The sequence below is a fragment of the Rhinoderma darwinii genome, chromosome 2 (assembly GCF_050947455.1).
Source record: "Rhinoderma darwinii isolate aRhiDar2 chromosome 2, aRhiDar2.hap1, whole genome shotgun sequence".
Classification (NCBI taxonomy): Eukaryota; Metazoa; Chordata; class Amphibia; order Anura; family Rhinodermatidae; genus Rhinoderma; species Rhinoderma darwinii.
The window spans coordinates 233,819,146-233,837,679 of record NC_134688.1 but is presented as its reverse complement, the minus strand read 5'-3'; the positions used below and the strand labels follow the sequence as shown (position 1 = coordinate 233,837,679).

The following is an 18,534-nucleotide window of genomic DNA, read 5'->3' as shown; positions in this document are numbered from 1 at the left end:
TTTTTTTCAGCGCACTCACGCTGAGCAAAACTCACGGACTGTCTGCATGCCCCCATAGACTTGTATAGGTCCGTGCGACCTGCGTGAAAAGCACGCGAGTCGCACGGACGTATATCACGTTCTTGTAAATGAGGCCTAAGGCTGGGTTCACACGACCTATTTTCAGGCGTAAACGAGGCGTATTATGCCTCGTTTTACGCCTGAAAATAGGGCTACAATACGTCGGCAAACATCTGCCCATTCATTTGAATGGGTTTGCCGATGTATTGTGCAGACGACCTGTAATTTATGCGCCGTTGTTTGACAGCTGTCAAACGACGACTCGTAAATTGACTGCCTCGGCAAAGAAGTGCAGGGCACTTCTTTGCCACGTAATTTGAGCTGTACTTCATTGAACTCAATGAAGCACAGCTCAAGATTTACGAGCATCTCAGACGGCTTGCAAAATGCGAGGAGGAGCATTTACGTGTGAAACGAAGCAGCTGTTAACAGTCTGTCTGTTGACACGTAAATGCCTCTCATCGTGTGAACATACCCTTAGACTGTGATCAATGATTGGACATTGTCAGCCTAAGAAGGAATACACCCCAACTGGTCACACCCAGTTGTCAATTTATTCATAGTTCTTTAGGAGGAACAACTGGGGCACAACATAGAGTTTTAATAAAATATGTTCCAGAATTGTTATTTTATGGGGAATATAAATTATTTACTAAAACAGACATGTCAGGAGAGGTGGCAGGTCCTCTTTAAGAAAATCCGGCCTAGCAACCAATCCTAGTTCAGATCTTTTTTGTTTCTTAGCAACCAATCACAACTAAGCTCTGGATGGTTGAAACGGAGTCGACACGGTCAGTTTTTCTGTTAGACAGTTTTGATAAATAAGGCTCAATGACAACACGGAACTAGATAGAAATCTGTAGAGGTGAAGATAACTGGAGCATAGCAGTGTCAGGCTTAGAGCCTGTAAATGGTGTCAGGCTTAGTGCCTTCAAATGCATGTAACTCGACATGGATGCAACATATTAAACATATTTTAACGTATCCTAAAGGCTTTTTACATTCTGGTATATCTTCATGGGCTGTACAATTGTTTAATTGCTCAGACTTTATTTAATATGTAGTAGGAATGGTTAGTAAGAATTAAATTATATTACTTATTAGTGTGTGGTTTGCCATGTACATAGCACACAGTGTATCCCTCCAGCTATGTAATTAATACACCATGTATTATGCAGTAATATGGGATTCAGACAAAAAAGCCTTTGAGAGTCAGATTTATAGAATTGAAAGAAAAAAAATCTTTGAAGTATAATTATCCATTTTGTATTCCTTCTTTAAGAAACCCCTTAGAGATCCAAAGATTCTTTGTATTCAGTTGAAATTATGTTCATTCTGCTTGTGATATTATAGAGGCATGCTGGCTTCATTAACAATCACAAGAAAAAGGCTTTCTGTCAATATTCATTTTTCTGCAATCACTGTAGACATTTAATTTCTGGAAGTGAGAAGAGTTCTTGTACAGATGAAGAAGCCCCATTAATGTGAAATTTTGCCTTCCATAAATAACCTGCTTAATTTATAAAGTAATAAAAATGGTAATTAAATGTTTCACAAACCATGGGTTTAATGAAGTGCACCTGCAATTAATTGTGCGCTGCATTTGTATAATACTGTATATGTGACATACTTTGTGTCTTATGGTATTACTGGGAATTACTCTAGGGCAGCTTTCACATATGCGAAATATGGGTGCATATTAGCGCTTGTATTACGGCTGCAGATCCCAGCCCTACGCCAGGTCTGATGGCTCAAACTAACAGCACTATTACACTCATTGACATAGGGGTAGAATATATGGCATTGAGATAGTTGAACTGTATTGACTCATTTATCACCAATGCACATAATGATACAGTACAGAAGATAGGTACCTATTTATTTCTAGGACGACTTTCCCTACTCATGATGCCTAGAAGCAGAGTTGCCCTTAGTGTCATTGGTAAACTTGCAATACTCCGAACCATCCAGCTGTCCCTGGTGGCCGGTGGTATGTCCCGGTGTCAACTGTATCTGCGTTCTCAGGGTGCAGATACAGTTGAATCCAATGCTGAAGCAAGGAACCGTCAGCTCCCTCCTTCACCATTCACTGTCCACAAGTCAATAATTCCCCGGGCACAGTGCTACTTTAAGTGTTGAGCCCGGGGAAGGCATTAAGGTCACTGTCCATATATGGACAGTGACATCAGACGCTTCTCCAGGAGCGGAGTCCCCAACCAGAGCAATGCAAGCTCTCTGGCCGCGGACTCCTGTCTTGGGAAAGCCCCTTGACGTCACTGTCCATGTATGGACAGTGACTTCAGGGCCTCCTCTTGGAGTGGATTCCACGGCCAGAGCATTGCCGATGCTCTGGCCTGGGATTCCGACATCTTGAAGCCCCTAATATCACTGTCCATATATGGACAGTGATGTCAAGGACTTTTCAAAGACAGGAGTCCTCCGCCAGAGAGCTTGCATTGCTCTGGTCAGGGACTCCGCTCCTGGAGGAGCCTCTGACGTCACTGTCCATATATGGACAGTGATGTCAGGGGCTCCTCCTGGAGAAGAATCCCTGGCCACAGTGTGGCTGATGCTCCGGCTGTGGATTCCGCAACTAGAGGGAGCCCCAATGATGCTGTATACAGGGGTGTAGTGGTATCTACAGGTGGGTGGCACTATCTTCAAGGGGTGGGTGGCAATAACTACATGAGCAATGCGGTATGATGTGGGCACTAGCACTAGGGGCAGTTAAGGGGGCATTATACTGTATGGGTAGCAGCTAAGATGGTATTACACTGTATGGGGCAACTATGGGGAATTATACTGTATGGGGGCAGCTATAGGTGCATTATACTGTATGGGGACAGCTATAGGGCATGAACCAAACAAACAACTATGATATACTTGCCACTATAGAAAATATATACTAAATATTTTGTAAGACTAAAATAAATAATATAATAAAACTAATCTATAAATTCTAACATCACTCCCTAGTAGCTATTCACTGTATAACGATTTTAAGTCTTCTCTAGTAGAAACAAACACACGTCTTTGCAATACAGATAAAAAGTGCTTAGAACTTAAACGTTTAATTCAAGAAAAGTCAAATCCTTACATGAGCATTAGAAGATATTTCAGTCTTTCATGTTCACCTTTAAACACCATGACGCTTTTCCACATTTAGCGCTGCTTAAATTTTTTACGTATCTTTAAAGCTGTCATAACTTTTTTTTATTTATTTTTTATATCTTCTACATATAATTAAATTATAAAATGTTGGCTACCTACAGCTGCCACCAGGAGGAGCACACTGTATACTGTTTTATTAATGAGTTCAATATAAAAACAGTATGCAGTAAGCTCCCCCTAATGGTGGCTGAAGGAAGTCAGAATTTTTGAAGCAGGGTTTTTGAAACTCTTATAGCAGAAAAATGAAGCTACTGTCACTGTACAGATATGTTAAGAAATTAATCAGCACAGAATTGGGGAACTACATATTCAAGAGTAGACATTCACTTTAAAAATATAATTTGTTTTGCCCTGCATTATAACGTTATTCGATTATTCCTTTATTTAAAGACCACTACTGAGACCAGTAAAATGACATCAATACTTGTCAAATTTGTTAAAAGCAGAGCACAATACAATAGACATATTTACATTGAAATGCTTATGAGCTGTGAAACAAATCCCAGTTGACAAGCTCATAAATAAACATCGGCTTAGATTATGCCAAGTGGATTTATCCATTTCTGCAAATGAAGTGTACCATCATTGCATTAAATCCCTTGTTCCATCCCATGAGTGCTCTCTGTGGTGTTTTAGTGAGGCAGCTTCGTCTAGATATAGAAAGGACAAGGCTACTAGTTTGCATGTGTTTCCATTCATTAGGAGTGACTCAGCCTTTCCTCAGGGTAACAGTGTCTCTTTTGAGCTCTTATTATCGGTAAATGAAGACACCATCTCAGATATTCTTTTAGATAAAAGCTGCTTGTTTTAGGGCCAATGCCGCAAGCTGGCACCTAGGTTCATTGAAGCATGTAAGCGTAGTAGAATGTGGAAACTTGGCTCGGTGCGACATAATTATGCTGCTCAACTAGTGTTGTTGTGTTTGCTTTATTCTTCATCCCCTTCATTGCTGTCGCCCTCAGGAAAGACTTCAGTCATTAGGATTTCGAGGAGTATGGCACCAGTCTAACAACCGTCACAATTATTTCTCTGTTATAGCAAGTAACCTGTCCATAAAAGCATTTGAATGGGAAGTGATCTGCTTCGACTGGTCCCATTCCGTGTCTTTTTAACAGACATTGAGCTGATATAGAATCCTTTAAATTCACTAGAGGACCTGTTATACTGTTGCTCTTTGACTCTGAAAGAGGTATTACCAATTCAAGAATTAATGGTAATTCATTGTATAATAAAAAGTGATTACATTTTACAATATACTTTCTGTATCCGTTCCTCACTGCTTGCTGTCAGCCACTAGAAACCTTTTTTTTTTTATTCCAGTGGAAACATATCAGTCTTTGTCAATGTGATGATCATACAGGTCTTCCGCTCATTGTAAGACAGATCTCTGATAACTGTGCTATAAAGTCACATGACCAGGACCAATTTGTATCCACTGGAAGTCAAAAATGAAGGTTTCTATTGAATGACTGCAAGCAGAGATGGTAAAAAGTGAGGAATTGACAAAGAAAGTGTATTGGAAAAGTATATAAACTTTTAATTACTCAATTAGTAATACCCCTTTAACTTATGGTCTTATACCATTAATGGCATTGCCCAATTTAACAATGATAAACACATTAATTAGATGTATGTAATAGAAGCATAGAAGATTATTGTCTCTTTCATGTCAACGTGTACTTTATTTACTTTTCTGCAATCCATTCAATCATTGGAAGATGATACCACACAGGTCAATAGGAATCATTTTCTAAACATCATATACAATGGGCAGATTTATTAATAACGGCTTAAAGATAGATAGCCTAAAGCTAGAGCTGTTACGCTCAAGTTGTGCCAAATTTTTCAATGACTCACAGTTTGATCGATTTGGCGCATCTTGGAGTGGTATCCTTTAGACCAGTACGCTGCGCTACAAAACTGGTGCACACAAGTGCTAAGTCTGCCACATTTCACGACTCAACAAATCCACGGCCATATTTAAAGTATGTGACCTGACGTGGCAAACATCTCGCAAATCAAGGTTCTTTCTGGCACACGCATTAACAAATTTGGCTAACAATTAAAGCGCAAAAAAAATAGGCGCTCAAAAAACCAGAACCAAGGTGCAAAGACAACAATAAATCTGCCATAACATCTGTCTAAAAAATGTCATCCATATACATTACCATCTTTACAGGAGTCTGGAGATAATGATAAGAAACAAGCACTAAACTTACGTTTTTACATAGGGATCAGAGTAACCATTTGCATCCATTGCTGCTAGATGTGCACATCTAATAATTCCTACCAGAAGCCCAGACTTTTGGGAGCTGTATTTTAAGGATATAAGAATTCGCCCACGTTCCTCCAACGATTTATCCTCTGTTTTATCTATCTGTGGGTGGAAACATAACATGTTAATGAGTGTGGAAATGAGTTCATCCACAGTTGCCACAATAAAGAAATAACATCCAGAGAGAGATTTCCTTGTATCTACTGTACAGAGATAATTAAAGGTCCTGACATGTATTTAGCGGGCGGCCGATTTGTTCATTTTCAAGTTATTACTGTTCTGCTTTTACTTGATGTTTTGAACAAAATAATAATTAGTGTTGATTACTGTAAATTAAAGGAAAATTTTATAAACAGAGATTGGTTTAATTGATTCAGATCATTGCATCTAATGCACACAGAACAACAAGAACAGAAACCATGGAACAAAATGACCACAAAATACCACATAATAATTAAATAGCAGTACAGCGATATGACAAAAGTAATATAAAAATTATATCTTTATTGGCTAACCAGAAAAATTACAATAACACGCTACCTGCATAAAAGCCACTTACAAATAGATAACTTGAAGAATAGATGTAAGGGCAGCATGTTATAGGGACAGAGCCGCTGTACTATTACCCAAACAACACAAAAAATATTGTGCAATTTGGCTAATAAAGCCTTACAAAGAATACAGCATAATTATGAGTGGAGAGCTCCCTCGCCCTACTCAGCAGTGATTGATGTCTTCTGAATATCTGCATGTATACATGGTGGCCATCTGATGGGGGGGGGGGGCGCTCCCGTTATGAATACAGCGGACTCATAACTATAGTTGTAGTCTTTATTAGGCTCTATTAGCCAAAAGATACAATACTTTTTTGTGCCGTTTGAGCTAATAGTAGAGCGGACCTCTCCCTATACTATTGTAATGGTCGCAAACCGCAGCCTCCTCTTACCTGCTGACGGACGCGACCTCCTTCCTGTGGCCCACGTCTCCTTCCCCAGAGACGTCAGCGCATCCGGCTGCTCTGTCCTGCAATGTCCGCGAGGGGGCACACGCGCACATATGTAATTAACTATTTTCCAGACCACCCTGGACTATGAAAAGGGCCCTGCCCTTTCACTCCTTGCCTGAGCGTTGTTGTAGTCTTCCCATGTTTGTATTGCAAATGGTTCCTTAGTGTTATCCTGCTCCCAGCGTTCCTGTGTCCTGTATCCTGTGCTGTGTTTTGTTCCTGAGCCTGTCTAGTGTTGAAGTCGTGTTGTGCCGCCTGCTGTTATACTCCGTGTCATTTGCCACCCCTGATATCATCCGCCATGTCTGTCAAAACCTGCCACACCTACTGCTATACGTTACGTCTGGTGTCATCTGGTGTCTGTTCCGGATCCATAGTTTCGTTGCCTCTTCCACCCTGCTATGACTGTGACCCTAGAGCCTGTAGAGGTTTCCTCAACCAATGTATCATTCATTTTAGGCTATGAGCTCATCTTTTCCCCTCTGATGAGGCCAAGGTAGCGTTCAACATTTCCCTTCTTGCTGGCAAGCCCTGGCATGGGCAAATCCCATCCTGGAACGTGAGGGACCTGAATTCTTGGACCTAGCTTTATACCTACATACTTATCGTACTGTGTTGGAGGAGCCGGGTCGAAAATCCTTTGCAGCGGCGACTCTGCTAACCCTCAAGCAAGGAGGTTCCACAGTAGGAGAGTATGCTATCTCCTTCCATATCCTGGCAGCAGAGTTGTCATTGAACAATGAGGCATTGGTGGAGACCTTTTGGCATGGACTGTCCTCGCACATTAAAGACGAGCTAGCAGCCCGTGATCTTCCTTCTAATCGGGGTCCTTCACTTGGAACATATCACCATCCCCGTCCTAAGCCATCAACTCTGTCTTACTTTGCCTACATGCTCCGGCTTTCGAATGGAGTTCTGGAGAGGTCCTCCAATGGGGGCCCAAATGCCTTGCCCGCTGCCTACCACAGGTTCGTCATGTTTTGCCTCCACTGCCACAGTGACTCTCCAATCTACCGTCTTATTATGCTAGTTTTGCGAACGTCTTCAGTAAGAAGGAAGCAGAGACTCTTCCTCCCCATTGCATCTACGGTTGCCCTGTTGCATTACTTCCTGATGCCTCACCACGTCGAGGTCGAGTTTATCCTCTCTCCCTGCCAGAGACCCTAGCCATGTCTGCCTACGTTAAGCAGAACCTTGAGAGAGGGTTCACCCGGAAGTCATCCTCTCCCGCATGAGCCGGATTCTTCTTCCTGAAGAAAAAGGACGGATCTCTTCGTCCATGTATCAACTACCGGGGTCTGAACAAAATTACGGTTAAGAATAAGTACAGTTGTAGCCATTTTTACCTTGACTTTTAACGCATTAAATAAACAATGGCTAGATCTCTTATCTTGACTTTTTCAATGACTTTTCAATGGCTTTTGTTGTGTGATATCATGTTGCAGCAAGTTATCAGAATCAAGTTAAAGATGGCTACATCTGTATCCCCCTTTGCTTATCTCAGAACTTTTCATTAGAATTTGTGGGGACAAAGTGTTCACAAAGCTGGACCTACGCGGAGCTTAAACCTTGATCTGTATCCGCAAAGGTGACGAGTGGAAAACCGCAGTTAACACTCAAGATGGTCATTACCAATACCTCGTAATTCCCTTTCGACTATGTAACGCTCAAGCTGTGTTCCAGGAGTTTGTAAATTACATTTTCTGAGACCTGCTGTATGTCTGTGTGGTGGCCTATCTGGTCGACATCCCGATTTACTCACCTGATTTGATGACACATCCGAAGCATTTTCGCCAAGTTCTCTCGCGGTTAAGGGGGAATCGCCTATATGTTAAAACCTTCCCGCTATGTGACGTAATAGTTTGTCACAAGAGTTGTCCTGTTAAGGCAAACTGACGGACTATTACGTCACAGCTTTAACAGGGCACTGTGTCGGCAGACACAGTTTTAAAGCAGTGATAGCTTAACGCTATTACTGCTTCAATGCCAGGACCGGAGCTACCCTCCGATCCGCCTGATTAACCCCTTAGATGCAGCCCTCAAAACCGAGAGCTGCATCTATGGTATTTACAAGCAGATCAGAACCCTGCAATGAAATCGCGGGGTTCCGATGACTGCTCCGGCAGATGGAAAGCCTAACAATGGCCTCCCGTCTGCCAAGTATGGAAGCCTGCTAGGTCCCGCCCAGAGGCGGGGCCTAAAAGGCGTCCGGCCTCAATTTCAAGATGGCGCAGGCTCAGAAGCTGAGCCTGAGAAATCAGCCGTTGTTGTCAGCTGTATGTTACAGCTGACACTGTGCTGTAATGTCAGGGAATAGAGCTAGCTCCAATCCCTGCCATTAACCCCTCAGATGCCGCGATCGCGGCATCTTAGTGGTTTGTAGCGATCGACACGATGTTATCGTGACGAATTCGATCGCTGCTATGGCTATGGCTATGGAGGTCTAATAGTGGCCTCCTGGTCTGCCACGTACGATAGCCTATTAGACCCCGCCCACAGACGGGACCTAATAGGCTTGCTGTCAGTGAATGACTGACAGCTCTACGTGGGTAGTGCAATGCATTAGAGTAAAGATCAGAGTTGCAGGACCCAAGTCCCCTAGTGGGACAAAAAAAAAGTTGAAAAAAGTTAATAAAAAAGTTTCATAAAAGTGTAAAAATTAAAGTTTCAAGTTAATAAAAACAAACACTGCCTTTTTTCCTATAATAAGCCTTTTATTATTGGAAAAAGTGAAAGTTTTAAAAACAGTACACATATTTGGTATCGCCGCGTCCGTAACGACCCAAACTATAAAACTATAATATTATTTTTCCCGCACGGTGAACGCCGCAAAAAAAAACCCCAAAAAAACGCCAGAGTCACTATTTTTTTATCCCCATCCCTCACAAAACATGGAATAAAAAGTGATAGTAAAGTCGCATGTACCCCAAAACAGTACCAATAAAAACTAGAACCCGTCCCGCAAAAAACAAGCCCTTACGCAGCTTTTTTGAGTGAAAAATAAAAAAAGTTCTGGCTCTCAGAATATAGCGCCACATAATGTGCAGAGTGTCCGAAAGCGGATAACGTCTAGCCCCATTGTTAGGGATCTGCCAGGTACTTCATCTAGGTATACTCCTGGGATTAATCAATCCACACCTGAGGCCAGACCTGTTCGACTGACACCATCTCCCACCAACCAGGGTGGCAGGCTCAGGAGTGGGAGAGCCTATCGCGGCCTGGTCTGTCGGAGTTAGCTCCGCCCCCTGTCCTTTATTACCTGCCCTGTTCTCTCCCTCAGTGCTTGTAATTCTTTTGGATTCCTGGCCCCACTGCTGCTTGCTCCAGCCTGCTTCTGCCGTGCTTCTGCCATGCTGCAGTTCTGCTTGACCTGCTTTGCTTTGCCCCTGGCTTGCTTCTGTCTCCTTGCCCGCTTGGGTGTACTCACTTCGTCCTGGTCCTGACTGTCCGTTCGCCGCTCCGTTTCCTCGTGGCGTTCCGTGGCTACTGCCCCTTCCCTTGCATGTTCCCTGTTTGTTTTCCTGTGCACTTAGACAGCGTAGGGACCGCCGCCCAGTTGTACCTCGTCGCCTAGGGCGAGTCGTTGCAAGTAGGCAGGGACAGGGAGGTGGGTAGATTAGGGCTCACTTTCCCTTCACCTCCTTCCGGCCATTACATAATTACAAGCCCTTACCTAGTCTACCATTTCTCCTACGCTGACGCTATCATGGACCCCCTTGAGACCCTGGCCCAGCAGATGCAGGGCCTCTCCCTACAGGTCCAGGCCCTGGCCCAAAGGGTCAATCAGGGTGACGCTGCTTTAGTAGTACCCCTCACCTCACCTCTAGAACCCGACCTCAAGTTACCTGACCGGTTCTCAGGGGACCGTAAGACGTTTCTCTCCTTCCGGGAGAGTTGCAGACTGTATTTCCGCCTAAAGCCCCACTCCTCAGGTTCCGAGAACCAGCGGGTGGGTATCATCATATCCCGACTCCAGGAAGGGCCCCAAGAGTGGGCCTTCTCCTTGGCTCCTGACGCCCCTGAACTTTCCTCTGTGGATCGTTTTTTCTCTGCCCTCGGACTCATTTACGACGAGACTGACAGGATTGCCTTAGCCGAGAGTCAGCTGGTGACCTTACGTCAGGGTAGGAGACCGGTTGAGGAATACTGTTCTGATTTTAGGAAGTGGTGCGTAGCTTCTCAGTGGAACGATCCGGCCCTAAGGTGCCAGTTTAGGTTAGGATTATCTGACGCCCTGAAGGATCTGCTGGTTAGCTACCCCTCGTCTGACTCCCTTGACCAGGTTATGGCCCTAGCAGTACGACTTGACCGACGTCTCAGGGAACGTCAGCTAGAACGCTTCAGTGTGCTCCCCTCTGACTTTTCTGCGATCCCCCCCGAGGTCCCGTCTCCTCGCCCCTCCACGGAGGACTCGGAGGTACCTATGCAACTCGGGGCCTCCATGTCCCCTCGACAACGTAGGGAGTTTCGCAGAATGAATGGTCTCTGCTTCTACTGTGGGGACGACAAGCATCTACTGAACACCTGTCCCAGGCGCAAGAATAAGAAGCCGGAAAACTTCCGCGCCTAAGTGATCATCGGGGAGGTCACTTGGGCGCACAGGTATTTCCCGTTAATGTGAAACGCAATAAAATTTTGCTTCCCTTTCAGGTCTCGTTTGCTGGCCGGTCTGCCACGGGCAGTGCTTTCGTGGATTCTGGCTCATCTGCTAATATCATGTCTGTGGAATTTGCTATGTCTCTAAAGATGCCTTGTATTGATTTACCTTATCCTATCCCTGTAGTAGGAATCGACTCAACTCCCCTTGCTAATGGTTATTTTACTCAGCATACTCCTGTTTTTGAACTCCTTGTTGGCTCCATGCATTTGGAGCAGTGCTCTGTACTGGTGATGCAGGGATTATCGTCTGATCTGGTTTTAGGCCTTCCCTGGTTGCAGTTGCATAATCCCACGTTTGATTGGAATACTGGGGATCTCACCAAATGGGGTAATGAATGTCTTATGTCATGTCTTTCTGTTAACTCTATTTCTCCCCGGGAGGAGGTAAACACGCTTCCTGAGTTTGTTCAGGACTTCGCCAATGTGTTTTCTAAGGAGGCCTCCGAGGTGTTGCCCCCCCATAGAGATTACGATTGCGCTATCGATTTGGTGCCTGGTGCCAAGCTTCCTAAGGGGAGGATATTTAATCTTTCATGTCCTGAACGTAAAGCTATGAGGGAATATATCCAAGAATGCCTGGCCAAGGGTTTCATTCGCCCCTCGACTTCTCCTGTAGGTGCTGGCTTCTTCTTCGTGGGGAAGAAGGATGGTGGTCTTAGGCCGTGCATTGATTATCGTAACCTGAATAAGGTCACCGTAAGGAACCAGTACCCACTTCCTTTGATTCCGGATCTTTTTAATCAGGTTCAGGGAGCCCAATGGTTTTCTAAGTTCGATCTACGGGGGGCATATAACCTTATCCGCATCAAAGAGGGGGATGAGTGGAAAACTGCGTTCAACACACCCGAGGGTCATTTCGAATACCTGGTCATGCCCTTTGGGTTGTGTAATGCCCCTGCTGTCTTCCAGAATTTTATTAATGAAATCCTGAGAGAGTACCTGGGTAATTTTCTTGTTGTGTACCTTGATGACATACTGGTGTTTTCCAAGGACTGGTCCTCCCACGTGGAGCATGTCAGGAAGGTGCTCCAGGTCCTTCGGGAGAATAATCTGTTTGCTAAGACTGAAAAATGTGTCTTTGGGGTACAGGAGATACCATTTTTAGGGCAAATCCTCACTCCTCATGAATTCCGCATGGACCCTGCCAAGGTTCAGGCTGTGGCGGAATGGGTCCAACCTGCCTCCCTTAAGGCGTTACAGTGTTTTTTAGGGTTCGCCAACTATTACAGGAGATTTATTGCCAACTTCTCGGTCGTCGCTAAGCCTCTTACGGACCTTACCCGCAAGGGTGCTGATGTCCTCCATTGGCCCCCTGAGGCCGTCCAGGCCTTTGAGACCCTCAAGAAGTGCTTTATCTCGGCCCCCGTGCTGATTCAGCCCAACCAAGAGGAGCCATTTATTGTGGAGGTTGACGCTTCCGAGGTGGGAGTGGGGGCCGTCTTGTCCCAGGGTACCAGCTCCCTCACCCATCTCCGCCCCTGTGCTTACTTCTCTAGGAAGTTTTCGCCCACGGAGAGTAACTATGATATTGGCAACCGCGAACTTCTAGCCATTAAATGGGCTTTTGAGGAGTGGCGGCACTTCCTGGAGGGGGCCAGACACCAGGTAACGGTCCTTACGGATCACAAGAATCTGGTTTTCCTAGAATCGGCCCGGAGGCTTAATCCTAGACAAGCTCGGTGGGCACTATTCTTTACCAGATTTAATTTCTTGGTTACCTATAGGGCTGGGTCCAAGAATATTAAGGCTGATGCTCTGTCACGTAGTTTCATGGCCAATCCTCCTTCTGAGAAGGATCCTGCTTGTATTTTACCCCCTGGTATAATCGTCTCTGCCACGGATTCTGATTTAGCTTCTGATATCGCGGCTGATCAGGGTGCAGCTCCCGGGAACGTCCCTGGGGACAAACTGTTTGTTCCCCTGCAATACCGGCTGAGGGTACTCAGGGAAAACCATGACTCCGCTCTATCTGGTCATCCTGGCATCTTGGGCACCAAACACCTCATTACCAGAAACTATTGGTGGCCTGGGTTGCCTAAAGACGTTAGGGCTTACGTCGCCGCTTGTGAGGTTTGCGCTAGGTCCAAAACCCCTAGGTCCCGACCTGCGGGCCTACTACGTTCCTTGCCCATTCCCCAGAGACCTTGGACCCATATCTCCATGGATTTTATCACCGATTTGCCTCCATCTCAGGGCAAGTCGGTGGTGTGGGTGGTAGTCGACCGCTTCAGCAAGATGTGCCACTTTGTGCCCCTTAAGAAGCTACCTAATGCCAAGACGTTAGCTTCTTTGTTTGTGAAACACATCCTGCGTCTCCATGGGGCCCCAGTCAATATCGTTTCTGACAGAGGGGTACAATTTGTTTCCTTATTTTGGAGAGCTTTTTGTAAAAAGTTGGAGATTGATCTGTCCTTCTCCTCCGCCTTCCATCCCGAAACTAATGGCCAAACGGAAAGGACCAACCAGTCCCTGGAACAATATTTAAGGTGTTTCATCTCTGACTGTCAATTCGATTGGGTCTCATTCCTTCCCCTTGCTGAATTTTCCTTGAATAACCGGGTCAGTAACTCGTCAGGGGTCTCCCCGTTTTTCTGTAATTTCGGGTTTAACCCAAGATTCTCCTCCGTCTCCCCTGGTTGTTCCAATAATCCTGAGGTAGAGGATGTTCATCGGGAAATGTGCACCGTCTGGGCCCAGGTTCAGAAGAACCTAGAGGCGTCCCAGAGCGCACAAAAGATTCAGGCGGATAGTAGACGTTCTGCTAACCCCCGGTTTGTCGTCGGGGATTTGGTCTGGTTGTCGTCCAGGAACTTGCGCCTTAAGGTCCCGTCCAGGAAGTTTGCTCCCCGATTTATTGGACCTTATAAGATCATTGAAGTCCTCAACCCTGTATCCTTCCGTCTGGAGCTCCCCCCATCATTTCGCATACATGATGTCTTCCATGCCTCCCTCCTTAAACGCTGCTCCCCGTCCTGGTCCCCCTCGAGGATACCTCCTGTTCCCGTTCTCACCCCTGAGGGGGTGGAATTCGAGGTGGCCAAGATTATGGACAGTAGGATGGTCCAGGGCTCCCTCCAGTACCTGGTCCATTGGAGAGGATACGGGCCGGAGGAGAGGACTTGGGTACCTGCCCGTGATGTTCACGCTGGGGTATTGATCAGGAGGTTCCACCTTCTCTTCCCCACTAAACCGGGTCCCCTTAGTAAGGGTCCGGTGGCCCCTCATAAAAGGGGGAGTACTGTTAGGGATCTGCCAGGTACTTCATCTAGGTATACTCCTGGGATTAATCAATCCACACCTGAGGCCAGACCTGTTCGACTGACACCATCTCCCACCAACCAGGGTGGCAGGCTCAGGAGTGGGAGAGCCTATCGCGGCCTGGTCTGTCGGAGTTAGCTCCGCCCCCTGTCCTTTATTACCTGCCCTGTTCTCTCCCTCAGTGCTTGTAATTCTTTTGGATTCCTGGCCCCACTGCTGCTTGCTCCAGCCTGCTTCTGCCGTGCTTCTGCCATGCTGCAGTTCTGCTTGACCTGCTTTGCTTTGCCCCTGGCTTGCTTCTGTCTCCTTGCCCGCTTGGGTGTACTCACTTCGTCCTGGTCCTGACTGTCCGTTCGCCGCTCCGTTTCCTCGTGGCGTTCCGTGGCTACTGCCCCTTCCCTTGCATGTTCCCTGTTTGTTTTCCTGTGCACTTAGACAGCGTAGGGACCGCCGCCCAGTTGTACCTCGTCGCCTAGGGCGAGTCGTTGCAAGTAGGCAGGGACAGGGCGGTGGGTAGATTAGGGCTCACTTTCCCTTCACCTCCTTCCGGCCATTACACCCATTTATCAGGACATCGGCTACATATCTCTGAAATATTATTTATTTACCGCATTATTATACCCTCTTATTATGCCCTGATGTACTCCGCCAAGCTTACATATGCCCCCACATTACAAACTGAAATACCAGCATAACCCCAAACAGAACAACTGCCAAGCAAAATCTGCGCTCAAAAAACCAAATGCCGCTCCCTCCCTTCTGAACCCTACAGCGCGCCCAAACAGCAGTTTACGTCCACATATATGGCATCGCCATACCCGGGGGAACCAGCTTAGCAGTTTATGAGCTATTTATCTTTGCTGGCACAAACTGGGCACAACATATTGCGCACTAAAATGGCATATCAGCGGAAAATAGTAATTTTCACTTTGCACCATCTGCTGCGCATTAATTACTGATGGAAAAACACCTCTGGGGCAAAATGCTCACTACACCCCTTAAAATGCCTCAATGGGTGTCGTTTCCAAAATAGGGGTTGCTACTTGGGAGTTTGTTTTGCTATTTGACCTCAGAGACCTGCAATTGTGGGTCAATGCTGTGAAAATCACCAAAATGGACCTCAAATGCGCATGTTGCTCTTCACTTCTGAGAACTGTCATATGTCCAAACAAATGATAAATGCCTTGAGGGGTTTCCAAAATGGGGTCACTTCTTGGGGCTTCCACTACTCTGGTACCTCAGGGTTTTGCAAATGCGACTTGACGCCCAAAAACCAAGCCAGCAAAATCTGCATGCCAAATAGCGCTCCTACCTTTCTGAGCCCTGCCGTGTGTCTAAACAGCAGTTTATTACCACAAGTGGGGTATTGCCATACACGGGAGAAATTGCTTTATAAATGCTGGGGTGCTTTTTCCTCTTCATTCCTTGTGAAAATGAAAAAATTCAACTTTTTAGTGTAAAAAACGCTGATATTAATTTTCACGGCCTAATTCCAATAAAATTTGCAAAAGATCGGTGGGGTCAGAATGCTTACTATACCCCTAGATAGATTCCTTAAGGGGTGTAGTTTCCAAAATGGGGTCACTTTTGGGGGGTTCCTACTGTTTTGGTCCCGCAGGCACTTAGCAAATGTGACATGGCACCGGAAAACCATTCTAGCTAAATTTGAGCTCCAAATGGTTCTCCTTCCATTTTGACGCCTGCCGTGTGTCCAAGCAGCAGTTTATGACCACTTATGGGATATTTCCGTAATCTGGAAAAATTGCTTTTCAAATGTTGGGGTGATTTTTCTCCTTTATGCCTTGTAAAATTAAAAAAATTAAACATTTTATTAGAACAAATTTAGATTTTCATTTTCACGGCCTAAGTCCACTAAAGTCAGCAAAAAACCTGTGGGGTCAAAAAGCTCACTATACCCCTCGATAAATTCCTTGAGGGGTGTATTTTCCAAAATGGGTCACTTTTTGGGGGTTTACACTGTTGTGGTCCCTTCAGGACGTTGCAAACGCGACATGGCACCGAAAATCATTCCAGCTAAATCTGTGCTCCAAAATCCAAATTGCGCTGTTTCCCTTCTGAGCTCTGCCGTGGATCCAAACAGCAGTTTATTACCACATATGGGGTATTGCCGTAACCGGGAGAACTTGCTTTACAAATGTTGTGGTTCTTTTTATCCTTTATTCCTTGTAAAATTTAAAAATTCTACGTTTTTTCAGAAAAAATGTGGATTTTCAATTTTGCAGACTATTTCAAATAAATTTAGCAAAAAACATGTTGGATTAAAATGCTGACTATACCCCTAGATAATTTTCCTGAGGGGTGTAGTTTCCAAAATGGGGTCACTATTGGGGGCTTTACACTGTTTTGGCACCACAAGACCTCTTCAAACCTGACATGGTGCCTAAAATATATTCTACAAAAAGGAGGCCCCAAAATCCTCTAGGTGCTCCTTTGCTTCTGAGGTCCGTGTTTCAGTCCAAGCGGACACTAGGGCCACATGTGGGATATTTCTAAAAACTGTAGAATCAGGGTAATAAATATGGAGTTGCAATTTTTGGCTAAAACCTTATGTGGTACTAAATGTTTTTATTACAAATTAACTTTGGCAAAAAAAACTGAAATTAGTAAATTTCACATATATTTTGCTTTCATTCCTGTGAAACGCCTAAAGGGTTAAGAAACTTTTTGAATGGTGTTTTGAATACTTTTGAGGGGTGCATTTTTTTAAATGGGGTGATTTATGGGGACTTTGAAATATATAAGGTCCTCAAAGCCACTTCAAAACTGAACTGGCCCTGTAAAAATCGCCTTTTGAAATTTTCTTGAAAATGTGAGAAATTGCTGCTAAAGTTCTAAGCCTTGTAACGTCCTAGAAAAATAAAAGGACGCTCAAAAAAAGATGCAAACATAAAGTGGACATATGGGGGATGTTAACTAGTAACTATTTTGTGTGGTATTACGATCTGTCTTACAAGCAAATACATAAAAAATTAAGAAAAATGCAAATTTTTACAACTTTTCTCTAAATGTTGATGTTTTTCACAAATAAATACTGAATTTATCGACCAAATTTTTATACTAACATTAAGTACAATATGTCACGAGAAAACAATCTCAGAATCGCTTGGCTAGGTAAAAGCATTCCCAAGTTATTACCACATAAATTAACACGTCAGATTTGAAAAAATTGGCTGTGTCCTGAAGGCCAAAACAGGCTGTGTCCTTAAGGGGTTAAACTCGAGAAATGTGTGCTCAAGAGGAACTCTCTGCCCTTCCTGGGCTACATCGTATCTGACCGTGGTCACAAGATTAATCCAGAGAACTTGAGATTTGTCTTAGAATGACCACGACCACAGGGTCTTCGTTCCATACAACGATTTCTGTGATTTGCAAACTTTCTATCGGCAATTCATCCCGAACTTCTCATCTCTGACTACTCCAATTGCGGCCCTTATCAAAAAGTGGAGAACGTCAAAGTTTGGTCTCCGGAGGTAGACTCAGCGTTTACTGATCTCAAGAGCGCTTTTATTTCCATCACCCCAATCCTTCTCAGCAGTTTTTTCTGGAGGTGCACGCCTCTTTCGTAGGGGCGGGAGCACTACTATGCCAAAAGAACGATAAAGGCGAGTTAGTGGCTTGTGGCTTCTTCTCAAAATTATTCTCCCCAGCAGAATGCAACTATTCCATCGGGGATCGGGAATTGCTGGCCGTCAAGTACGCCTTAGAGGGGTGGAAATGCTTGCTGGAGGGTGCTATCCATCCCATTACCATCTATACAGACCACAAGAACCTCACGTACCTACAGTCGGCTCAACGGTTAAATCCACGCCAAGCCAGATGGTCGTTGTTTCAGTTTTTGCTTCACTTCCATCCTGCAGAGAAGAATGTGAAGGCTGACGCCCTCTCTCGCTCCTTCGAAAGCAATGACTCAGTGGAGACTTCTTAATACATCATAGATCCTTCTAGGATTATTGCTGCTAACCCTCTGCAAATTAGAGACATTCCTCCTGGAGAGACTTTTGTCCGTCTTGCTGACAGGACGAGAATTCTCCGTTGGGGACATAACTCTAAACTAGCTGGGCACTCTGGTGTCCGTGAGACACAG

The 18,534-nt window shown here is 44.9% G+C and overlaps 1 protein-coding gene across 1 annotated transcript in view; it reads right to left on the bottom strand.

Annotated features, from left to right (window-relative positions):
* Nucleotides 1-18,534, bottom strand: part of DOC2B (double C2 domain beta) — a 657,062-nt gene that overhangs the window by 86,042 nt on the left and 552,486 nt on the right. Inside the window, exon 6 of the mRNA XM_075852930.1 lies at nucleotides 5,451-5,608. Within this exon, the coding sequence (XP_075709045.1) occupies nucleotides 5,451-5,608 (158 nt within the window). The remainder of the gene's footprint in view (nucleotides 1-5,450; nucleotides 5,609-18,534) is intronic.